Consider the following 20,039-nt stretch of genomic DNA (forward strand, 5'->3'; position numbering starts at 1 on the left):
GATTTGCCTACTGAAACGACGTTCTCGTACAACCCTACTTTGATTTCTGATCAGAGACCACAAGGGGATTCCCTGGGCACTGAACGCCCTCCCAGTTAGAATGGTAGACTTCTCAGTCAAGAAGCAGGCACGCCCCCACGGATTATAGGAGGCACCATTATGTCAAATTGGGGCTCCTTGTGAGGCATCATTCAGTGTTAAACATCGAGGTCAAGAGGTAACCGAAACAAACATATGACAATCCAAGGGGTTCTGGAGCCTACCAGACTCTATTTAATGGTGTCTGTGAGAGACACTACATATGACAATCGTTTGGTTAAAATTAAATTAAATACATAAACTGAATGTTATTTTCTCAATATTTCTGCTGTTTTCTGACTTACCACAATTCAATGGTTACATACCGATACCCAAACATCATAATATCTGAATATGGAGGTTCAACACTTTCAAATAACTAGGTAGGCCAAGCCCCCTACCCCACCCCCGAATTCTGCTCCTGTAATTAAGACTGATACTTGTGCATCAGATTAAGCACATCGGGGTAGAGGCGTTCTGGAGCATCAAGACCCCACGCAGGATCAAAATGTTGCCAGTCAGGAATATGCTTATACAGAACTAAATGAGTGATCCGAGACATCAATAATTCAACATCCCTTTGGGGTGTGGCAATGTCTTTCCCACCAGTCCACACAGCTGTTGGCACAAGCATGTCTTCTATTTTATAAAATGGAGGTGTTGTCTGTTGATGAAAATATCAGAAATAAGAAAATGAGTTTCGGTTACCAAGTTTACATTTCATTTTTTGAAAAATCAGACTTTTCTTCTTTCAGTATCTTCAGTACCCTGGGATGTGTGACATCTGGCCCAGGAAAATTATACATTTCCTCCTCTATACCTAAATATCTTCCCAGGGCAAGTAAAATGTAGAAAACAAAATAGAATACTATTTTAAAGTTTAAATATTATGAAGTACTGTATTTACATTTGTAATTTCAAGCTGATCAATTGCTCTGGCACGGTATATAATGCTCCAGATCATGTGAATTAGAACAGATTCAAAATCACTGGAGACGACTACACTTAGGGTGCAATCCTATCCAGATAGGCGGTCGCCTCCGAACTCAGAGGCGACCGTCTATCCAAAGCAGGTCAGGAGAAGCACAGAGGGGATCGTTCCCTCCGCTCTTCAGCTGCCCTGCATTTTCTGCTAGCCAGGCGTTTTCGGCTGTCTAGCTGTGGGGATATATCCTATGGCTGCCTAGACGCTCTCAAGCAGCCACAGGATTGGTCCCTCATTTATTCAATGTCAAATTGATGTTTTGCCTTCCAGTGGTTTCTATCATAATAGCTGGATTTCTATATATGTGTGTGTGTGTGTATATATATGTGTGTGTGTGTATGTATATGTGTGTATATATATATATATATATATATGGTTGTATCCAATTGGTGTTACTCTGCTGATGGAACATTCTGTGATCCAATGGAAGCTTTAATCAGTGGAACTGGGAGGGAGAGATCTTTAGTAATCCCTCCTTTCTCCCAGCTGCCCACGCCACTTGTCATGCAGTTCTGAAAGATCCTCCAGTCCTTGAAGGGTGGAGAGGCTGCAAGGGAAGGGGGAATCACTTAGGGATATCAGAGAATTTCGCCATGAATCTCGGGGAGGCCGAATGCCAGCGCATTCGGCCCCCCGAAATCGGTGGCGAAACGGTCTGCCCCCCCCGCGTATGCGTGTTTTTTTTTTTCACTCAGCCGTGATAGGCTACGTAAACATTTATGTAGCCTATCACGGCTGACTGCAGGGACGCAAACGGCGGCGGCTATGGCCGCCGCCATTTGCAGACCCCACCAGCCAGGATTCGGGGGGGGAGGGACAGAGCACCCCCTGGCCAGAATTTTGGGGGGAGGGACGGAGCGCCCCCCCGCCAGAATTTCAGGGGGGAGGGACGGAGCGCCTCCTCCCCAGCCAGAATTTTGGGGGGAGGGACGGAGCGCCTCCCCCGCACCGCAAAACAATTTCGTGAGAAGGTAAGTGACTTTTGTACATCCCTAGAATCACCTCACATCCCTCCCTCTCTGTGCCACTGACGGAATGTTCTGCAAGAGGTATATCAGCAGGGGTACACCAAGTGGACAAAACCCTTAATCTTCTATTTAGGCTGAAAGAATGTATTATTTCAATAAAAGCTGTCATTTGAATGGACACTGACATATGAGCTGATATTAGCAAATCAGAACATTGATTTTCCTAGTATAAAGGTCACTATTCTAAGGTTGCTAAATCCCGGCCACAGCCAAATCAGATCGAGACAATTAAATTCATGATCTCTGTTCCACATAGGTGAGGAATAACCTTTGAAAACAAATACTTACTTAGTGCTAATATTTACATAGTGTGAGGATTTCCAAATATATTTCCACATAGAATAAATATATACTGCAGGCAGGAGGAGAGTGTAGGAATATGATGACAAAATGGACAGGATTCCAAACAAAGCATAAGAATTACACTGATGCTCATGGATGTTATGTAAGGAAGAGGTGGATGAGCTTGGTACTCTTCGTCAAATCAGAACATTTTAGAAGGAGGGAAGAGCATGACAGATTTCAGAAAGAGGGAGAATTTCCAGGAAATAAATGATACATTATTTCATATGCTGGGGTGGGGGGATTTCCCCAGTTCCCAAAGGAATCCTAAGAAGTCAACAATTACAGCATAGTTTACAATGTGTTTTTAACCAGGAGCACAATTTTAATTTTTGAAACCTTAAGGGAGCAATTCCATGGCTGCTGGTCCATGCCTAGATGGCCAAAGGATATGTGGGTTTCTGGGAACCAACCTCGGAGCCTGCACTCCGGGGTCAGTTCCAAGAGAACTGACCTTCCCCCCATCCCGCCCTGCCTCACAGACAGCTCTGAACGGCCCCATGCCCTGTGCTCCCCCACTCCTCAGCAGCGAAAATGGCATTTCTGGGGGCATTCCAAGAAAGGGAATGTGGTAATGCCAGCTTGACACAGCCTATGTTTTGTCCGGAAGCCTCCTCCCCCACTTTGCTTTCCAATGGCTAGACAGCCGAAATTGTCTAGCCGCAAATGCAGGGCGGCTGAAGCACGGAATGGATGATCTCCTCCGTGCGTCTCCTGCCTTGCATTGCCTAGGTGGTCACGTCTGAGTTCGGCCGCTTATCCCCATAGGATTGTGCCCTAAGTCAAATTCTTAACACCGCCAAACTTTTCCTTACCGTGTTGTATATAGCTTTGTTCTTACTGCCATAATCAAAATATTTAAATTCATGGGAAGAAAAAATCTAAAAAGCAATGAAATAAATATTTACAGTTTGAAATGTCATTTTGAAATTTAAATTTTAAGGAACATTAACATTTAATTTTGATAGAGGGATAGATAAATACAAATTCAAAACCTGGGGATTTGAATTACTAGAATTCGCCAGTGCTATGAAGTTGATGACAAAGATCTTCAAAAACAGGAAACCCTTACATGTCATGTAAAAAATAATTTATGTATCTGTAATTCCAATTCTATATTAAATTTATCGTTTAAGCGTCATTTGATACTTGGGTTTGAGTTCAAAAGCTATGAGTGCAAGTTTCGCCATCCGCCAGGCGGGATTTCCTCAGGCTGGCAAGCCCATTACAACATGACTTGTTATTCCAGAATGTTCTTTCTCTTCTTCCCCGAATGCAATGTGGGGGAGGGGGTGATGTTCAACTTGCAGCCAGCCTGGGAGGTAGGTGAGGGGTTTATATAATCAGGAATTGCAATGTTCAACTTAAGACTCCGGAAGCTGAATGATGAGAGTCATCCTGTTATTTTATAGGCCTTGTTGGAAAGCTGAAGCACTGAGAAAATGATTTCAAAAACAATGATGGAGCAATCAAATCAATATCTACTCAGAAGTAAGTCCCATTGAGCTAAATGGAGCTTACTCCCAGGTCCAAGGTTTCCAGCCTTAAGAACCATACAAAAAATTGTGGGGATGGGAAAAGCACTTCTTAAGAGCCAAAATCCTTGTTTCCATAGTTTGACTATGTACACCAAACATTCGATTAAAGATGGAACACTGACATCTGAATTTGGCTTTGCTGAGAAAATATCAGTTCAACTCTACCTGGCTCCAGTGGGATACTGTTTTTACAGATGTAAAATCAGGAAGGATTCCAATATACATATCTGCTCGACTCTGAAAAAAGAAATGGGAATACAATTTTTTAGAATCTGCATCTCTTGACAATTCACAATATCAAGCCAGTGTGTGGCTGCTGTAAAAAAGGCAAACTCCATGTTAGGCATCATTAGAAAAGGGACTGAGAATAAAAGCACCAATATCATACTGCCTTTATACAGCTCTATAGTGTGACCACACTTGGCATACTGTGTGTACAGTTCTGGTAACCACATGTAAAAACAGGTTATTGTAGAGCTGGAAAAGTACAGAAAGGGGCATCTAAAATGATCCAGGGGCTGGAGCATCTCCCTGATGAGGGAAGGCTAGAGCAGCTGGGATTGTTTAGCTTGGAAGAAAGGAGGCTAAGGGGAGAGGTGTACCAAATAATGCCTGATGTGGAGAATGTGGATAAGGAGACATTTTTCTCCCTCTCTCATAATTCTAGAACCCGGGGTCATCCCATGAAGCTGATTGGTGGGAGCTTCAGGACAGATAAAAGGAAGTAGTTCTTCACACAGCACTTAGTTATATGATGGCATTTTCTACCTCAGGATGTGGTGCTGGGCACCAATTTGGATGTCTTTAAAGGGGGATTGGACAAATTCATGGTGATCGAGGTGATCACTGGATTGATCTAGAGTCAATCTAGAACAGAGTGGAAATTTCTCAGAAAAGAATTTGTTGAGAAGTCTTCTAAGTGTTTGTGTTTCAGTGCCTCTATGTTGGAGACTTTTACCTCCTGCTCAGACAGTTTCCAGTGAAATGCTGCCCCCAACCTTGCCCCTACAGAGGGTAGAGAATTTCAAACACAGTAGATCCAGCACAACATGTTTTAGTGTTAGTGAAGGGAGAAATGAGTTTGGCTCCAATTCCATCCAAGCCTCCATTTAGCCCACAAGCCTTGCCCCTTGCACCACTATGAACCAACGGTACAATTTTATTTGGTATTAACTGAGGCAAAATTCTCAGAACATAATTTTCGGAGAAATTTCTGAGATGTTTCTTTTGGGGGTCCTTCCTGAGATGGTTGAAGAATTGTCCCTCTCCCAGATTCTATTTGGCAAAAAGACCCTCCACCTGGTTATACCACATATGAGGTCAAATAGAATTTCATGAGGGCAATTTCACCCTGTGTTCATTAACAATATGGGGAAACTGAATGTGTAAAAAAACTGCTTTTAATGAAACATGTGGTCCATTAATTAGACCGAGGAAGCAGAAGTATGGGGGAGGGATATTCAAAAGATAAGAACAGAGGGAAAAGGTTATGTCCTGGACTAGTATAACAGATGTATTGTATGATTCCATGTGCCTTTGTCTTGCTATTTTCCTGTGTAGGCCTCCTTCTAATTCTGATAATATAAATAAAAATATTGAGTCCACCTACCACATTTAGGTTTTTCTCATTAAATCCTCCCAGAGAGAAAATGATTTGGAGACAAAGCTTGTCTATCACTGGATAACTGCAGAATTTGGCAACAATGCCTTTCAATCTGTGACTTAAAAGGCAGAATTCTTTATTGCCCCAGATAAGCTGTAAAAGGAAAATGTGCAAATAATTAAGAAGCTCTTTAAAACTTTGTCTACATAATGGTCCTTAACATGTTATCACAGTGGTCTTTGGTCTGGGAAATGTGGACCATGGTGCAGGGCATCGTGCTAGGGAAGGATCACAAGAAACACTCTTGGAGACCAAGCAAGCCCTGTGTTAATCTTAAAGCTGATCTAATACCCATAAGCAAAAGGGATGTCTGAGCAAAAGGAAAGAACAACTGGTGCCAAACCTCAAGGGCAGTTATAGGGTTCAGGACAAAGAGTACAAAAGACTCAACAGCTTTGGGGCTATTCTCAGGATGGGGCAGAACAAAAGGAAAAATAGTTTGACTCTGCAGAATGAAAGAAAAGCTCATTGAAACTCCTTGCTAATTGACTGAATTAAACAGGGTGGCCACTTATGACTGACCAAAAAGAGGACATGTTTCATCAAAAAGAGGGCAAAAGAAGTCACCAATGTGCATCATATTTGTATATGCAAATAGGTGCAGAATTAGAAATAATTGGCATAAATTAAATAGAGATCTCACCACAGGGGAGAAGACTGACTAGGTGACCTGTGTGCCTGCTCAGTTCGCTGTCCAGATCCTAGCTGTTGATGGGCAACTTCAAGGCCCCTGCTGCTCTCTTCCTTATGGTTCTGCCACCTTAAACCAGACTTGGATTGGACACCTCTCCAAGTAGAGGATGGCTTATAATAGGGGGCTGTCCTCTGCAGGCTCTTTAAAATAGAGGACTGCCCTGTGAAAATTAGAGTTAAAGCTGGCTGTCTCTATATCAGAAGAGCCATATGGTGAAAGACAATCAGCTACATGTACACGAAACTATACCTATCATGAAGGGTGCTCAGGTGGTGGGTCTGAACTAGGGATGGGAGGGCCAACTCCCCAGTATCCTGCTCGCAGGATGCTTGACAGACTCCCACTGGCCGCCTGACCCTGGCAGGCATGCAGGGCAAGTCACCAGATGTTCCGTGGATGCCTGGTGAGAGCTCGTGGCTCCCCCCACAAGTAGGACTTCACAAGTAGGACTTCATGGTATAGATCTTACAGAAATCATGATTTGAGCAAAACGGTGTCAGTAAATAGTGCTATTTGTGGAAAATTACAGGTCTAAATGGACTAATTAGACCATTTGTGCCTGTAATTATGTTCACATGGCACTATTTATGGCTGCCCTGTTGTTCAAAAATAATTGTTTCCATAATATTTATTCCATGACTATTGCGCAACTGGCAGCACGCAGGAGTCCGCATCGCTGTCCATTGTATCTTTGCAAGGAGAGAACGAGGGGTGGTTGGGGGACACCGGACCCTTGCCAACCACCCACCATTGCATGGAGGGGGGATTCACAGGCAGCTGGTGCAGGAGTCCTGTCACCACCCGCCAGCCCTTCGCGCTCTCCTTCCAAGGAAGCTAGGGATGTTCGAAAGTCACCTTTTCGCAGGGGTGATTCGCGGTGGGGGGGAGGCGCTTCGCTTCTCCCCCTGAAGTTCAGGCGAGAGGGGGGAGGCGCCCCGCCTCACCCAGCCGAAATTCAGGCTGGGGGGGAGGCACCCCACCTCGCCCGGCCGAATTTCAGGCCGGGGAGAAGCGCCCCGTCTCCCCGGCTGCGAAAGAAAAAGTGAAAAAAACCCAAAACCCCGTGATAGGCTACGTAACGATTAACGTAGCCTATCATGGCTAGATTTCCAAAGTCATCCGTGATAGGCTACGTTAATTGTCACGTAGCCTATCATGGGTGACTTTGGAAAAAAAAAAAGCACGTACGCAAATGGCGGCGCCCCATGGGCGCCGCCATTTGCGTTCCTTATTTTGGCACGTCTAGTCTACGTAAAGATTTACGTAGACTACGGCAAAAATAAGGGAACGCTATTTGTGTTGTCCTTATTGTCGCCGTAGTCTACATAAATCTTTACGTAGACTAGACGTGCCAAAATAAGGAACGCAAATTTTCGTACGCGCTTTTTTTCCCCCCCAAAGTCACCCGTGATAGGCTAAGTGATGATTTACGTAGCCTATCACAGTTGACTTTGGAAATCTAGCTGTGATAGGTTACGTAAATCGTCACGTAGCCTATCACGGGTGTGTGTGTGTGTTTTTTTTACTTTTTTATTTTGTAATGGCGGTGGCGGCAGCCAGTCGGGAGACCGGCCGCCGCCCCTGCCCCCGACGAAACGCTGCCGAACCACCGCCAGGACCTGCTGCCGAGAGGGACATTCAGCCACAGTAAGTCCCATCCCGGGGGGGTGGGGGGCCGGCGGAGAATTTCCCCAACACTTTCGGGGGGCCGAATGCCTCGGCGCTCGGCCTCCCGAAGATTCGTGGAGAAATTCTCCGCCATCCCTAAAGGAAGTGCAAGGGGTTGACAGGTGGCGGAAGTCTGCAAGCTGGTCCAACTCATGCTAGTTGGGTCAGGCCAGCTTGTGGATGAGTGAGCCAGAGTCCACAGGGGTGTCCTGACGAAAACTCACCAGAGATCTACCGAAAACCGGATTCCTCCAACACCCTCGTCTAAACGTGTTTACCTCTCTGAAGGGTGGGAACGTGCCCGGATTGGGCCATATTTCCTGCCAGGGCCCTGGATTGGCCAATTTACAGGAACTCTTATGGGGTAGCTTCTGTCTACTGAGGAGTAAGCCCTATTGATTTTAATGGTATAAGATTTCAGCCAGAATTTGTTAGCCACCTTAATAGTATTTCTACTTAAGAGCAGGATAGAATTATTTAAAATAAAATCTAAAATCAATCCATAAAAGAGTTATATACAGCTGTGTTCTAAAATGGATGTTGTCTGCTACCTCTGCCTGTCTGATGGTGCAATCCTATGCAACTTTATATGGAAAAAGGTCGACAAATTATTAAAGAATCTGAAAAAGGGATTCATTTGGGAACATTTAACAGGCATCCCCTTAGGAAATACATTTTTTTCAGATCACTTATAAAATTGGATAAAGGAGCTCTAAATATGTATGTGGCAAGAAATGATGTCAGTACAATAATAAAAAACATGAGATATACCCACTCTTCTGCGTCCATCAGGAAGTCCTAGAAGTACGTTGAAAAGCCCCCTAGCATCCACTCCGGTGAATCCAGGAGTGAGGCAGATAAAGAGCTTGACTTTTAGAGCAAGCTGTGGCAGGACTGAGAAGGCAATGAGACCTGCAAATGAGGGGACATGGAAAACACGAGCAGCAGTTAATCTTTTCGGTCTGTGCCCTGCGGTCAATAGTTGCATTGGCCTCTGGGCTTCTTCCACTTTTACTACTTGGGATTTGTTTTCAGATAGCCGAAGGGAAATGCTCCCCTCGTTGGCTTTTGCCACGTATGCATCTAATAAAGTTCAGAGAGCAATAACGACACAGCAAGTTAACAAAGAGAAAGGACTAAATATTATCATTAAGCCTTACAACACAAAAACTCTTCCTTAATTTTAGTGGGTTTTTTTGGGGTGCTGCTCTTTCATCTTTGGTGGCAGCTGCCAGTTTCCGGATGATTCTATATCATGACATAGGAGCCTTCCAAAGGGGCTTCTGGGACAAAAATGGCAAGAAAACTACCTTTTTTTTCCCTGACGTGCCCAAATAAGACTACACCGTGACACATAGTCTTTTCCCCATTAGTTCATCTAACCCTAGGGGTGCACGAAAGCCACTTACCTGGTCTCGCAGCTTGCTTCGCGGTGGGGGGGAGGCACTTCGCTGCTCCCCCCAAAGTTCAGGCTGGGGGGGGAGGCTTCCTGCCTTGCCTGGCCGAAATTCAGGCTGAGGAGGAGGCTCCTCGCCTCGCCCGGCCGCGAAATAAAAAGTAAAAAAAAAACGCCCCCGTGATAGGCTACGTGACGATTTACGTAGCCTATCATGGCTAGATCTGCAAAGTCAGCCATGATAGGCTATGTTAATCATCACGTAGCCTATCACGGGGGCATTTTTTTTTTTTACTTTTCTTGGAATGGCGGCGGCGGCAGCCGGTCGAAAGACCAGCTGCTGCCCCCGCCCCTGACAAAGACCTGACGAACCGCCACCGGGACCCGCCACCAGGAGGGACATTTGGGAAAGGTAAGTCCCATCCCGGGGGGGGGGGCGGGGGGGGTTGCGGAGAATTTCTCCCCGAAACTACTTCAGGGGGCCGAATACGTTGGCACTCAGCCCCCCCAAGGTTCGGGGAGAAATTCTCCCCCATCCCTATCTAACCCTTGAATCCTACCTAGCACTTGGCAAAGGAAGTGTGCCACCTTTGCCCAAGAGGATGGCAAACATGATGAAGAGGGATGGAGACAAAATCCTGAACATAGGTAGGGTTGGCGGAAAATTTCTCAACGAATCTTCGGGAGGCTGAGCGCCGACGCATTTGGCCCCCCGAAAGTGTTGGGGAAATTCTCCGCTGCCCCCCCACCCCCGGGATGGGACTTACCTTCGGTGAATGTCCCTCTCGGCGGCGGGTCCCGGTGGCGTTTCGGCGGCGTTTCGACAGGGGCAGGGGCGGCGGCCGGTCTCCCGACCGGCTGCCACTACTGCCATTGCAAAAAAAAAGAGTAAAGTATAAAAAAAAAACCACACCTGTGATAGGCTACGCAACGATTTACGTAGCCTATCACGGCTAGATTTCCAAAGTCAGCCGTGATAGGCTACGTAAATCATCACGTAGCCTATCATGGGTGACTTTGGGGAAAAAAAAGTGCATACGCAAATGGCGGCACCCCTGGGGCACCACCATTTGTGTTCCTTAGTTTGGCACGTCTAGTCTACATAAAGATTTACGTAGACTACGGCGAAAATAAGGGAACGCTTTTTCCGTTGCCCTTATTTTCGCCGTAGTCTAGGTAAATCTTTACGTAGACTAGACGTGCCAAAATAAGGAACGCAAATGGCGGTCCCCATGGGAGCCGCCATTTGCGTACATGCTTTTTTTTTTTTCCAAAGTCACCTGTGATAGGCTACGTGACGATTTACATAGCCTATCATGGCTGACTTTGGAAATCTAGCCGTGATAGGCTACGTAAATTGTTACGTAGCCTATCACAGGTGTGTGTGTGTGTGTGTTTTACTTTTTTTTTCACGGCCGGGTAGACAGGGCGCTCCTACCTGGCCTGAATTTCGCCGGCGAGGGATGGGGCGCCTCCCCCCTGGCCTGAATTCTGGCTGGGCGAGGCAGGGCGCTTCCCCCCCCTTGCCTGAACTTCGGGGGGAGAAGCGAAGTGCCTCCCCCCCACCGCAAAGCAAGCTGCAGGACAAGGTAAGTCCCTTTCGTCCATCCCTAAACATAGGTACAAGGGTAAGACAAAAGACAGAGAATTAGGTGCTAGAGAAGAAATTGGGACAGCGATTGGAGTGCCTAGCAAACTTCAGCCAGTTGACCGATCCCTCTCCCCCCCACCATGCCCCCCATTCTGAAAGGACTGGAACTTCTTTTTTATTTTTATGTATGGTTAAAGTTTGGACCTGTAGCTTAGAACACCTTACTATCTTTTTAAATATTTATTCAAAGTGGAGGAAGTACATTTCATTATGTTGTTCTTCACTTACCTACTGATGCACCCTGGGAATGGCCAATGTAGTATAAACTGTCTCGCTTAGTTTTCTTCAGGATGAAATCTATTGTTGCTGGCATATCATATATCCCTATTTCATGAATACTGTAACACACACAGAAAACACAGTTGAGATGTTGCTCACCTATGCTAGGCTACAATACAAGAGCATACTTAGGCTACAGTCCTAAACACACCCGGGCGCAATCCTATGTCTGGAGGACATAGGGTAGGATGGTTTCTGGGATCTGAGGCGGGAACCAGGGCTTCGAGGTCAGAGCCCAGGAACCACCCTCCCTCCACCACCACCCTCCCCGCACATAGCCGGCACAGTTCTCCCTATGCTGGCTATACCTCCGTGATCGGAAATGGAATGTGGAGATGGTGGAAAGGGGGTGGTGACAGGGGTGGGCATGGGAGATGCTGTGGAAGATTTGCTATGCAGCTTCCTAGGCATATCCCAGCCTCCTTCCCTCCCCCTTCCTGGAGCCACAGCTAGACAGCCAAAATTGGCCATCTAGCTAAAAATGCAGGGTGGCTGGAGCACAGAGGCAAGGATTGCCTCTGTGCTACGGCTGCCCTGCATTGGATGCTTGGCAGCCTCCAACTTTGGAAGCTGCTGACTGTCCAGATAGGATTGCGTCCTGACTTGGGATAAGCCCTGCTGAACACAGTGGCAATTACTTCTGAGTAGATATGCATAGGGTTTCACCGTTGATCCTGCCATGTTACCGGTTCCTTTGATGACATTTGGAGGCCAAGGTGATAAGTCTATGGTTCTTTGTAAACAGTAGAGATTGTACAGATTTATAGCTAAATATGGAAACTAACTTGAAATAGCTCGATTAGGCTCCTACAGTGCAGTCTCATCGATGTTTACCGAGAAAGAAGTAGTTGAACTTTGTGCAATGGTGCTTACTCCCAGATCGCTCTGAGTAGGATTACAGCTTCACAGTACCATATCACCAATGTGCTAGGCTTTTCAGTATCTTTTTTATAATATATTTTTATTTATTTTATCTTTATAAATGAAATAAAAAATACCAAAATCCAAAATTACCAACAACCTGATCAATACTACAATTTCCCAACAATACAATATTCTCATGAGGACACCACAATAACAAAAAGAGAAGGAAAAAGAAAAAAAAAGGAAAAGGGAGGAGGAATGGAAGTGAAGTGAAAAGAAGAAGATTGTTTCTCCTTCCCTCCCCCTCTCCCTCTCCCTCCCCTTTAAAGAATTAAGTTTAAACTCCAACACCCCTCGGCCTCTGAAGCCATTCTGTTTTAAAAACTATATCTATAACATTAACAATCTTACAGTTTAATAAACAACCTTACATTTCAATATCATACCCTCAATCTTATATCAAAGAAACAGGTCTACAATTCATTCCCAGAAGTCTATACTATTATTAATAATAATAATAATAATAATAAATATATAGTGTTATATAATAATAAAACTTAATATCAACCTTCAACAGTCAGTAATATATTTTATACTAGATATATTATCTATTTTAAAATAGAAAATATAAAGAAAAGCAAGAAAAAACAAAAGATGAAAGAGAATAAACGAATATATGTATCATCATTTATCTTCTGAGCTAGCCTGGATCATGTAGACTAAACACAAACAGTTAACAAAACTCGTTTAAAGATTCCAGTTCATGGGGTTGTAACAGCAATCTCACACATTTTTACATTTAGCCATGCCTCCGCCATTTCATGATTTAGAAACTTCTTCATCTGACCTTCAGACACAATACAAAGTGTAGCAGGATATTTGAAGTAATATTGTAAGTTCATTTGTTTTGCCATATTTTTTGCTTTGATAAATTGCCTTCTTTTATTCGCCACCTCTTTGATGTAGTCTGGAAATAACATAAATTCATCTTGTTTCCAGGAAAGGCTTCCACCCTCTCTTGCCAAATTCAGGATATAATTTTTTGTAGAGACTTTTGCAAATTGGACTATGATCATGTAATCAGTCCCTTTAGTATTTGGCACATGAAATGCCTGCTCAATATCAAGTAAATAATCAGATGGGATAGGGAGTATCTCATGCAAAAGTTTGTCCACAAAAATAGGCAATTTTACATCATTAGACAGATTTCTAATCCCAATAATACGTACAATGGATCTCCTCGTAAAGGCCTCCAGTTGAGAAATTCTATCAGAGGCATTTTTAAAACAAATTTGTATCATAGTTTCTTTTCCTGCCACTCGGTCTTCTAGCTCATTAGTTTTCGTCTCCATTTTTTGCCATGACGCATTAATTAAATCTACAGCTCCTTGCAAGGTGGTGACAGAATTTTGGATTAAATCCAACCTTTTGGCTTGCTCCGTAAATTGCGAAGATAAAGTCTTTATCAAAGTAAATAATTCCCCTATATTTTCTGTTCTCGAAACTTTTGACACAGGGGGTGCGGGGGGAGTTGATGCCAGCTCCTTTCTTCTCCTCGGCACAGTCATGTTTCTCTCAAACACATCTTGCAGGTCCTCAGATGTTCTCAAATATTGTTAACATTTTTAAAATCATCCCTCAGAAGTTGGTGATATTTCTTGAAGCATGTATTATTATGGAACACATCAGCCCTGTTTTGTCCTATGGAATAGGACTTTCAGTACAGCTTTTTGCGTTGTTAAAGCTCTGGAGAGATAATCCTGGAATCCAGCTCTCCCACTATCTTGAGGGGGCTACTTTTCTCCAAGATGTTATCCAGATGTTGCCTTGCCCCCCTTTTAATTCCACGGGGGAATGAAAAGGCTTTTCAACCTTTTAAAAAGCTGTTTGAGAAAGCTCCCATGGAGCTGCCCATGGGATGCTACCAGAGCGACATTGGTTCCAACCGGAAGTAGGCTTTTCAATATCAAATGCTGTCAGAGGTAGGGATATGAGAAGCTGGGAATTCCGTTTTGCTTGAGCCTGATGGGATTTCGTGTATGTCCATTCCAGTAAGCAGGGCCAGACTGTTGCAGATTTATTTTTCCCGATTCTGGAAATGTTTTGCACCTTTCTTTTTGGGACGTCCTTCCATTTGCACAAAGGGTAATTTGAGCACATTGGATTGGGGGGGGCTCTTGAAATTTGTGCACATGAGTTTATTATTATTATTATTATTATTATTATTATTATTACTATTATTATTATTATTACTACTTTCCCCCCTGCTTCTCAGAGCATTTCCTGCTGTCGTGCACATTTCCCCTCCATTTACTGCTCAGCGTCTAAAGTCTCCCTCCCCACCCCTTCACTTGGGAAATGCCGACGTGGAGGATGAAACAAGTTCTTTCTTTGACAAGTATGGAATATGTCCCTGCTGGTCTAAGCAAAGCAGAGTGTGGAGAGGATGAAACTGATATGGATATTTACAGTGAGAATACACAGCAGACAGGCGGACTTGTGAAAGACCACTGATAATTAAGAAAAATACTCCACTGACTTTATTCATATTATTGTGTTGTATATGTTTGGGTTAACTGGAATGCGCTCTGGTACTAGGGATGGCGGAGAATTTCTCCCCGAAACTTCGGGGGGCCGAGCGCCAACGTGTTCGGCCCCCCGAACAAGGTTCGGTGAGAAATCCTCCGCCCCCCCCACCCCCCGCACACCCCCCGGGACGGGACTTACCTTCCCTGAATGTCCCTCCCGGCGGCGGGTCCGGCTGGCGGTTCGTCCGGTGTTCGAGCGGGGCGGGAGCGGCAGCCGGTCTTTCGACCGGCTGCCGCCCCCACCATTGCAATGAAAGAAAAAAAAACCAAAACGTCCCCTGATAGGCTACGTGACGATTCACGTAGCCTATCACGGCTAGATTTGCAAAGTCAGCCGTGATAGGCTACGTGAATCGTCACGTAGCCTATCACGGGTGACTTTCCAGATCTAGCCATGATAGGCTACGTGAATCATCACGTAGCCTATCAGGGGACTTTTTTTTTTTTTAACTTTCGTGTTCGCGGCCGGGTGAGGCGGGAAGCCTCCTCCCCGGCCTGAATTTCGGCCGGGCGAGGCGGGAAGCCTCCCCCCCGGCCTGAATTTTGGCCAGGTGAGGCGGGAAGCCTCCCCCTCCGGCCTGAACTTCGCGGGGGGAGCAGTGAAGCACTCCCCCCCACCGCGAACAAGCTGCGAGAAAAGGTAAGTGACTTTCGTCCCCCCCTATCTGGTACAGAGCACAATATAAATTATTATTATTATCATCATCATCATTATTATTATTACCTTTGAAAGACCACTGATATATATTTTTTTAAAAATACACCCCATTGGGGAAAATTTAGAGACTACACACACACACACACACACACACACACACCCCAATCCCATTTGTGCAAATTTGCACTGATTTGCACATCCTGAGATATGAACTTCCAAGCCTCAAGCTATGGAAAATGAAGGGAGAATATCACTACATTTCGGAATGAGGACCAAAGCTGTGGCCAGGATGTCTTGTGATCCCCCACTCTGTTCAAACTGCAGTGACAACACACCTTCAGCAATTGTTTAAAGCTCTGTCAAAGACTGTAGCACTCCTGCCACATGGTGGGGCAGGACAAGATGGCTCTAGCTGTACTTGATAACCAGCATCAAAGATCCTATCCAACCTAGGGATGTACGAAAATCACTTACCTTTCGGAGATTATGCTAATGGTTGGGGGGGAGGCGTTCCGTCCCTCCCCCTGGAATCCTCACGGGGGGGAGGCGCTCTGTTCCTCCCCCCCCCCGGAATTCTGGCTGGTCAGCTCCACTCCGCAGGGATTCTGCGGAGCCGCCGGCTGGCTCTGCCAGCGGCCGGACATCCAGCCGCTGGCTAGCAGGGACGCAAATGGCGGCGGCCATAGCCGCCGCCATTTGCGTCCCTGCAGTCAGCCATGATAGGCTACGTAAATGTTTACGTAGCCTATCATGGCTGATTTAAAAGAAAAACCAAACAAACGCACATACGCAAATGGCGGCGCCCATGGGCGCCGCCATTTGCATTCCTTATTTTGGCATGTCTCAGTCTACGTAAACATTTATGTAGACTAAGACGGCGAAAATAAGGGGAACGCAAATAGCGTAGACACTACGCTATTTGTGTTCCCCTTATTTTCGCTGTCTTAGTCTACATAAATGTTTATGTAGACTAAGATGTGCCAAAATAAGGAATGCAAATGGCGGTGGCCATGGGCGCCGCCATTTGCGTATGCGTGTTTGTTTTTTTAAATCAGCCGTGATAGGCTACGTAAAGATTTACGTAGCCGATCACAGTGTTTTTTAAAAAATCTAGCCGTGACAGGTTACATAAATCTTTACGTAGCCTATTACTTTTTTTTTTTTTTACTGGAAATGGCGGCGGCAGCAGCCGGTCGGAAGACCGGGTGCCGCAGCTGCAGCTGCTGAACCACCGCGGAACCGCTGCCGGAGCCGCCGCCGGGGCCACCGCTGCCAGGAATATCCGCCCAAGCTAAGTCCCGTCCCGGGGCGGGCGGGGGGGCAGACCATTCCGCCACCGATTTCGGGGGGCTGAATGTTCTGGCATTCGGCCTCCCCGAGATCCGTGGCGGAATTCTCTGACATCCCTAATCCAACCTAACTACAAACCGCCCCCTGAACTTACCTGAAATCCCAGAATTTTTCTTGGTCAACTGAAAGATTCTGGTGTCTTCTAGACCAGGTGGTGCCTCTAGTATTTATTATCCAGACATCATAGCCAGCATCTGCTAGAGCAAATCCCAGGCTGTTGCTGGGGAGATTTGCAATCCAGAACCTACCTTCAGCGAGAAAACCATGTACCAGTAACACTACTGGCTTGGGCTCTGTGAAAGACACAAGGGGATATTATTTCTTTTATGTTAGTATATATGCCACATCTCTACAGAAAATAGGCCTGTGCACCACCACAGTTCCGGTTCTGAATCCTGAATAGGGATGTACGAAAGTCACTTACCTTTTCGCAGGGGTGCTTTGCGGTGGGGGGGAGGCACTTCGCTTCTCCCCCTGAAGTTCAGGCAAGGGGGGGAGCCATCCTGCCTCACCCGGCTGAAATTCAGGCTGGGTGGGGAGGCTTCCCGCCTCGCCCGGCCGAAATTCAGGCTGGGAAGAAGCGCCCCGTCTCCCCGGCTGCGAAACAAAGTGTAAAAAACAAGAACACCAACCCCGTGATAGGCTACGTAATGATTAATGTAGCCTATCACAGCTAGATTTCCAAAGTCAGCTGTGATAGGCTACGTAAATCATTACGTAGCCTATCACGGCTGACTTTGAAAAAAAAAAAGCGCATACGCAAATGGCGGCACCCATGTAACTTTAAATCTTTACGTAGACTACTGGGACCAAATAAGAAAAGCAAATGGCGGCGCCCATAGGGCGCCGCCATTTGCGTACGCGCTTTTTTTCCCCCCAAAAGTCACCCGTGATAGGCTATGTAACGATTTACGTAGCCTATCACGGCTGACTTTGGAAATCTAGCCGTGATAGGCTACATTAATCATTATGTAGCTTATCACGGGTTTTGTTTTTTACACTTTGTAATGGCAGCGACGGCAGCCGGTCGGAAGACCGGCTGCCGCCCCCGCCCCCGCCGAAAGGCCGATGAACTGCCGCCAGGACCCATCGCTGGGAGGGACATTCGCCAAAGGTAAGTCCCATCCTGGGGGGGTGTGGGGGGGCGGAGAATTTCACCACCGATTTCGGGGGGCCGAATGCGTTGGCGCTCGGCCCCCCGAAGATTCAGGGAGAAATTCTCCGCCATCCCTAATCCTGAACTGAAGCGGGGTATTTTGAACTGAATCAGTCTGGATCAGATCTGGATCAGTCTGAAGCAGGTCAAATTGATCTGAATCACTTTGGACCAATCCAGATGATTCTGAAGGCCAGACAGCCTGTCTTGGAAATGTAACAATTTGCTTGAGATTAGGGAGGGAAAGGGGAGGAGCTGGGAGGGGGAACTGTGCCCACGCAGTGCCCGCCATGCTGCTGCTGCTGCCCTCCTCCTCTGCCAGCTTCTGCCACCCGTGACACGCTGCACGGTTCCTCCGCTGCCAGGGGGACTGTGCCAGTCTTGGCCATGCCCGCCGGAGTGGTGGCTGGCTGGCACTGCCGGTGGCTGTGACTGGGCTCCTTGTAAGATGGGCCTTTATTTATTTTTTAAAGAAACAGCAGGAAGCTTTCACCTGTGGCAGAAGCCTGTGGTTTGTTTGCCTGTGGCTTGTTTTCCCTTGTCTACAACAAATCACCTTACAAGAACATGATCAGGCCAGGCTATAAGCAGTTTGTAAATTGTCTGCTCCCTCTTACCCTTCCTTTTCTGAAAGGGGAAGTGGGCTACCAATATGATCAGGGGGCTGGAGCAACTCCTTGTAAAAGGCTTCAATTTGGGGGCTATTTAATTTAGAAGGAAGGCAAATAAGGGGGAGGTTTATAAAATCCTATGGAGGAGAGAAAGTGGAGCAGGGCAATGGGTAAGCTCCACAGAGGCCAGTGTGACTTACTCCCAGGTCATGTGTACTGCAGCCCAAGAGAGGTTTAACTCCCCCCCCCCTTAATGTGAAGACCCTCAGCTCATCCCGTGAAGCTGAATAGTGCCAGATTCAGGACAGACAAAAGGAAAGTATGAGGGGAGAGGGGTTATTTTGCACTTCAAGGGATAGGGACCTCCTCACTGTCACTTTAACACCTTCTGATTAGGATCTCTAATCCACTGTGTGGCTTGTCAGTTTTTTCACCTTTTAGTTTTTGAGGAAGCGGAAATTTATGCATGGCTAGCGTAAAAGCCACTGGACCTAATGTTCTGAAATTGGGCAGGCTCAGTCACCTCCATCATGGTTCCAAGGTCTCCAAATATCATGTATTTATCATAAAAATGAAAAAATAAGTAAAAATGTTACAGTCTTTTCTTTTTCCAGTGCAAGTCAATGGGAAAATGTAAAATCCGAATAATTCTGATTTCTGAATCTTGCTTCAGACCCTGAGTCTGAAACAGGTTGGATGTGGTCCAAATTGGTCCAAAGTGGATCAGGACCAAATCTGAAGCTCTGAATCAGCCCCCGACATGGGTTGGGAGGGGGTCTGTGCACAGCCATAACAGAAACTGCAGATACTCGGAGCATAGTCACCCTGACAAGTACCTTTCCCCTTCTTTTGGAGCATCAAAGCTCTCTACTGCAATTCTCTGTGGCAACCTCAGCTCAATGCAAGCAGACGTTCACATTGATGGAAGCAGCACCCTTTGCTGAGGCCTGAAATTTCTTAAATGTTTATCAGGCTAATCCATCGTTTTGTACCACGTCTCATTACTAATACTATACAAATAACAATAGGGCATACTTATAATGCCCCTCGTATGTCACTGCCTGAACATTAACACTCCCAATTACACGCTGTGGGAGAAATTCATGTGCTTCTCATTTTAATGTGAATTTACCTAATGTTAGGGATCTTGGAGAATTCCACCATGGACCCCAATGAGGCTGGATTCCAAGAATCCGGCCCCATTGGGGTCCGTGGCGGAACGGAGCACTCACCTCCGTGCCTCTCCAGAATCTGTCCAGGCCAGCTCCTCCACGCGGTGATCCTGTGGAGCCAGCCGCTGACTCCTCAGCACTGGCGATACGGCTGGCCGCCATTGCTGTGCCATATCGCTGTGCTAAGTCCGGATGCAAATGGTGTCCACTATTGCCATTTGCGTCTCTGTTTTCACGTGATAGGCTACGCAAATTATATTTACGTAGATATTTGTGTAGCCTATCGAATGAAAAGAAGGACTTAAATGGTGTACTGGA

At 46.1% G+C, this 20,039-nt stretch overlaps 1 protein-coding gene across 1 annotated transcript in view; it reads right to left on the reverse strand.

The window, feature by feature from the left end:
* Positions 1-246: 246 nt before the first annotated feature.
* The window catches only part of LOC146350793 (putative lysosomal acid lipase/cholesteryl ester hydrolase), a 28,752-nt gene continuing 8,959 nt past the window's right edge, over positions 247-20,039 (reverse strand). The window contains exons 3-9 of the mRNA XM_084845762.1: positions 16,877-17,075; positions 11,272-11,381; positions 8,772-8,908; positions 5,581-5,727; positions 4,137-4,208; positions 3,249-3,314; positions 247-742 (exon numbers count right to left, since the gene is read on the reverse strand). Coding sequence (XP_084701888.1) covers positions 506-742; positions 3,249-3,314; positions 4,137-4,208; positions 5,581-5,727; positions 8,772-8,908; positions 11,272-11,381; positions 16,877-17,075 — 968 coding nt within the window. The 3' untranslated portion in view covers positions 247-505. The remainder of the gene's footprint in view (positions 743-3,248; positions 3,315-4,136; positions 4,209-5,580; positions 5,728-8,771; positions 8,909-11,271; positions 11,382-16,876; positions 17,076-20,039) is intronic.

The sequence above is a fragment of the Heloderma suspectum genome, chromosome 3 (assembly GCF_057233095.1).
Source record: "Heloderma suspectum isolate Gila_16-S chromosome 3, 16-S_ref, whole genome shotgun sequence".
Lineage (NCBI taxonomy): Eukaryota > Metazoa > Chordata > Lepidosauria > Squamata > Helodermatidae > Heloderma > Heloderma suspectum.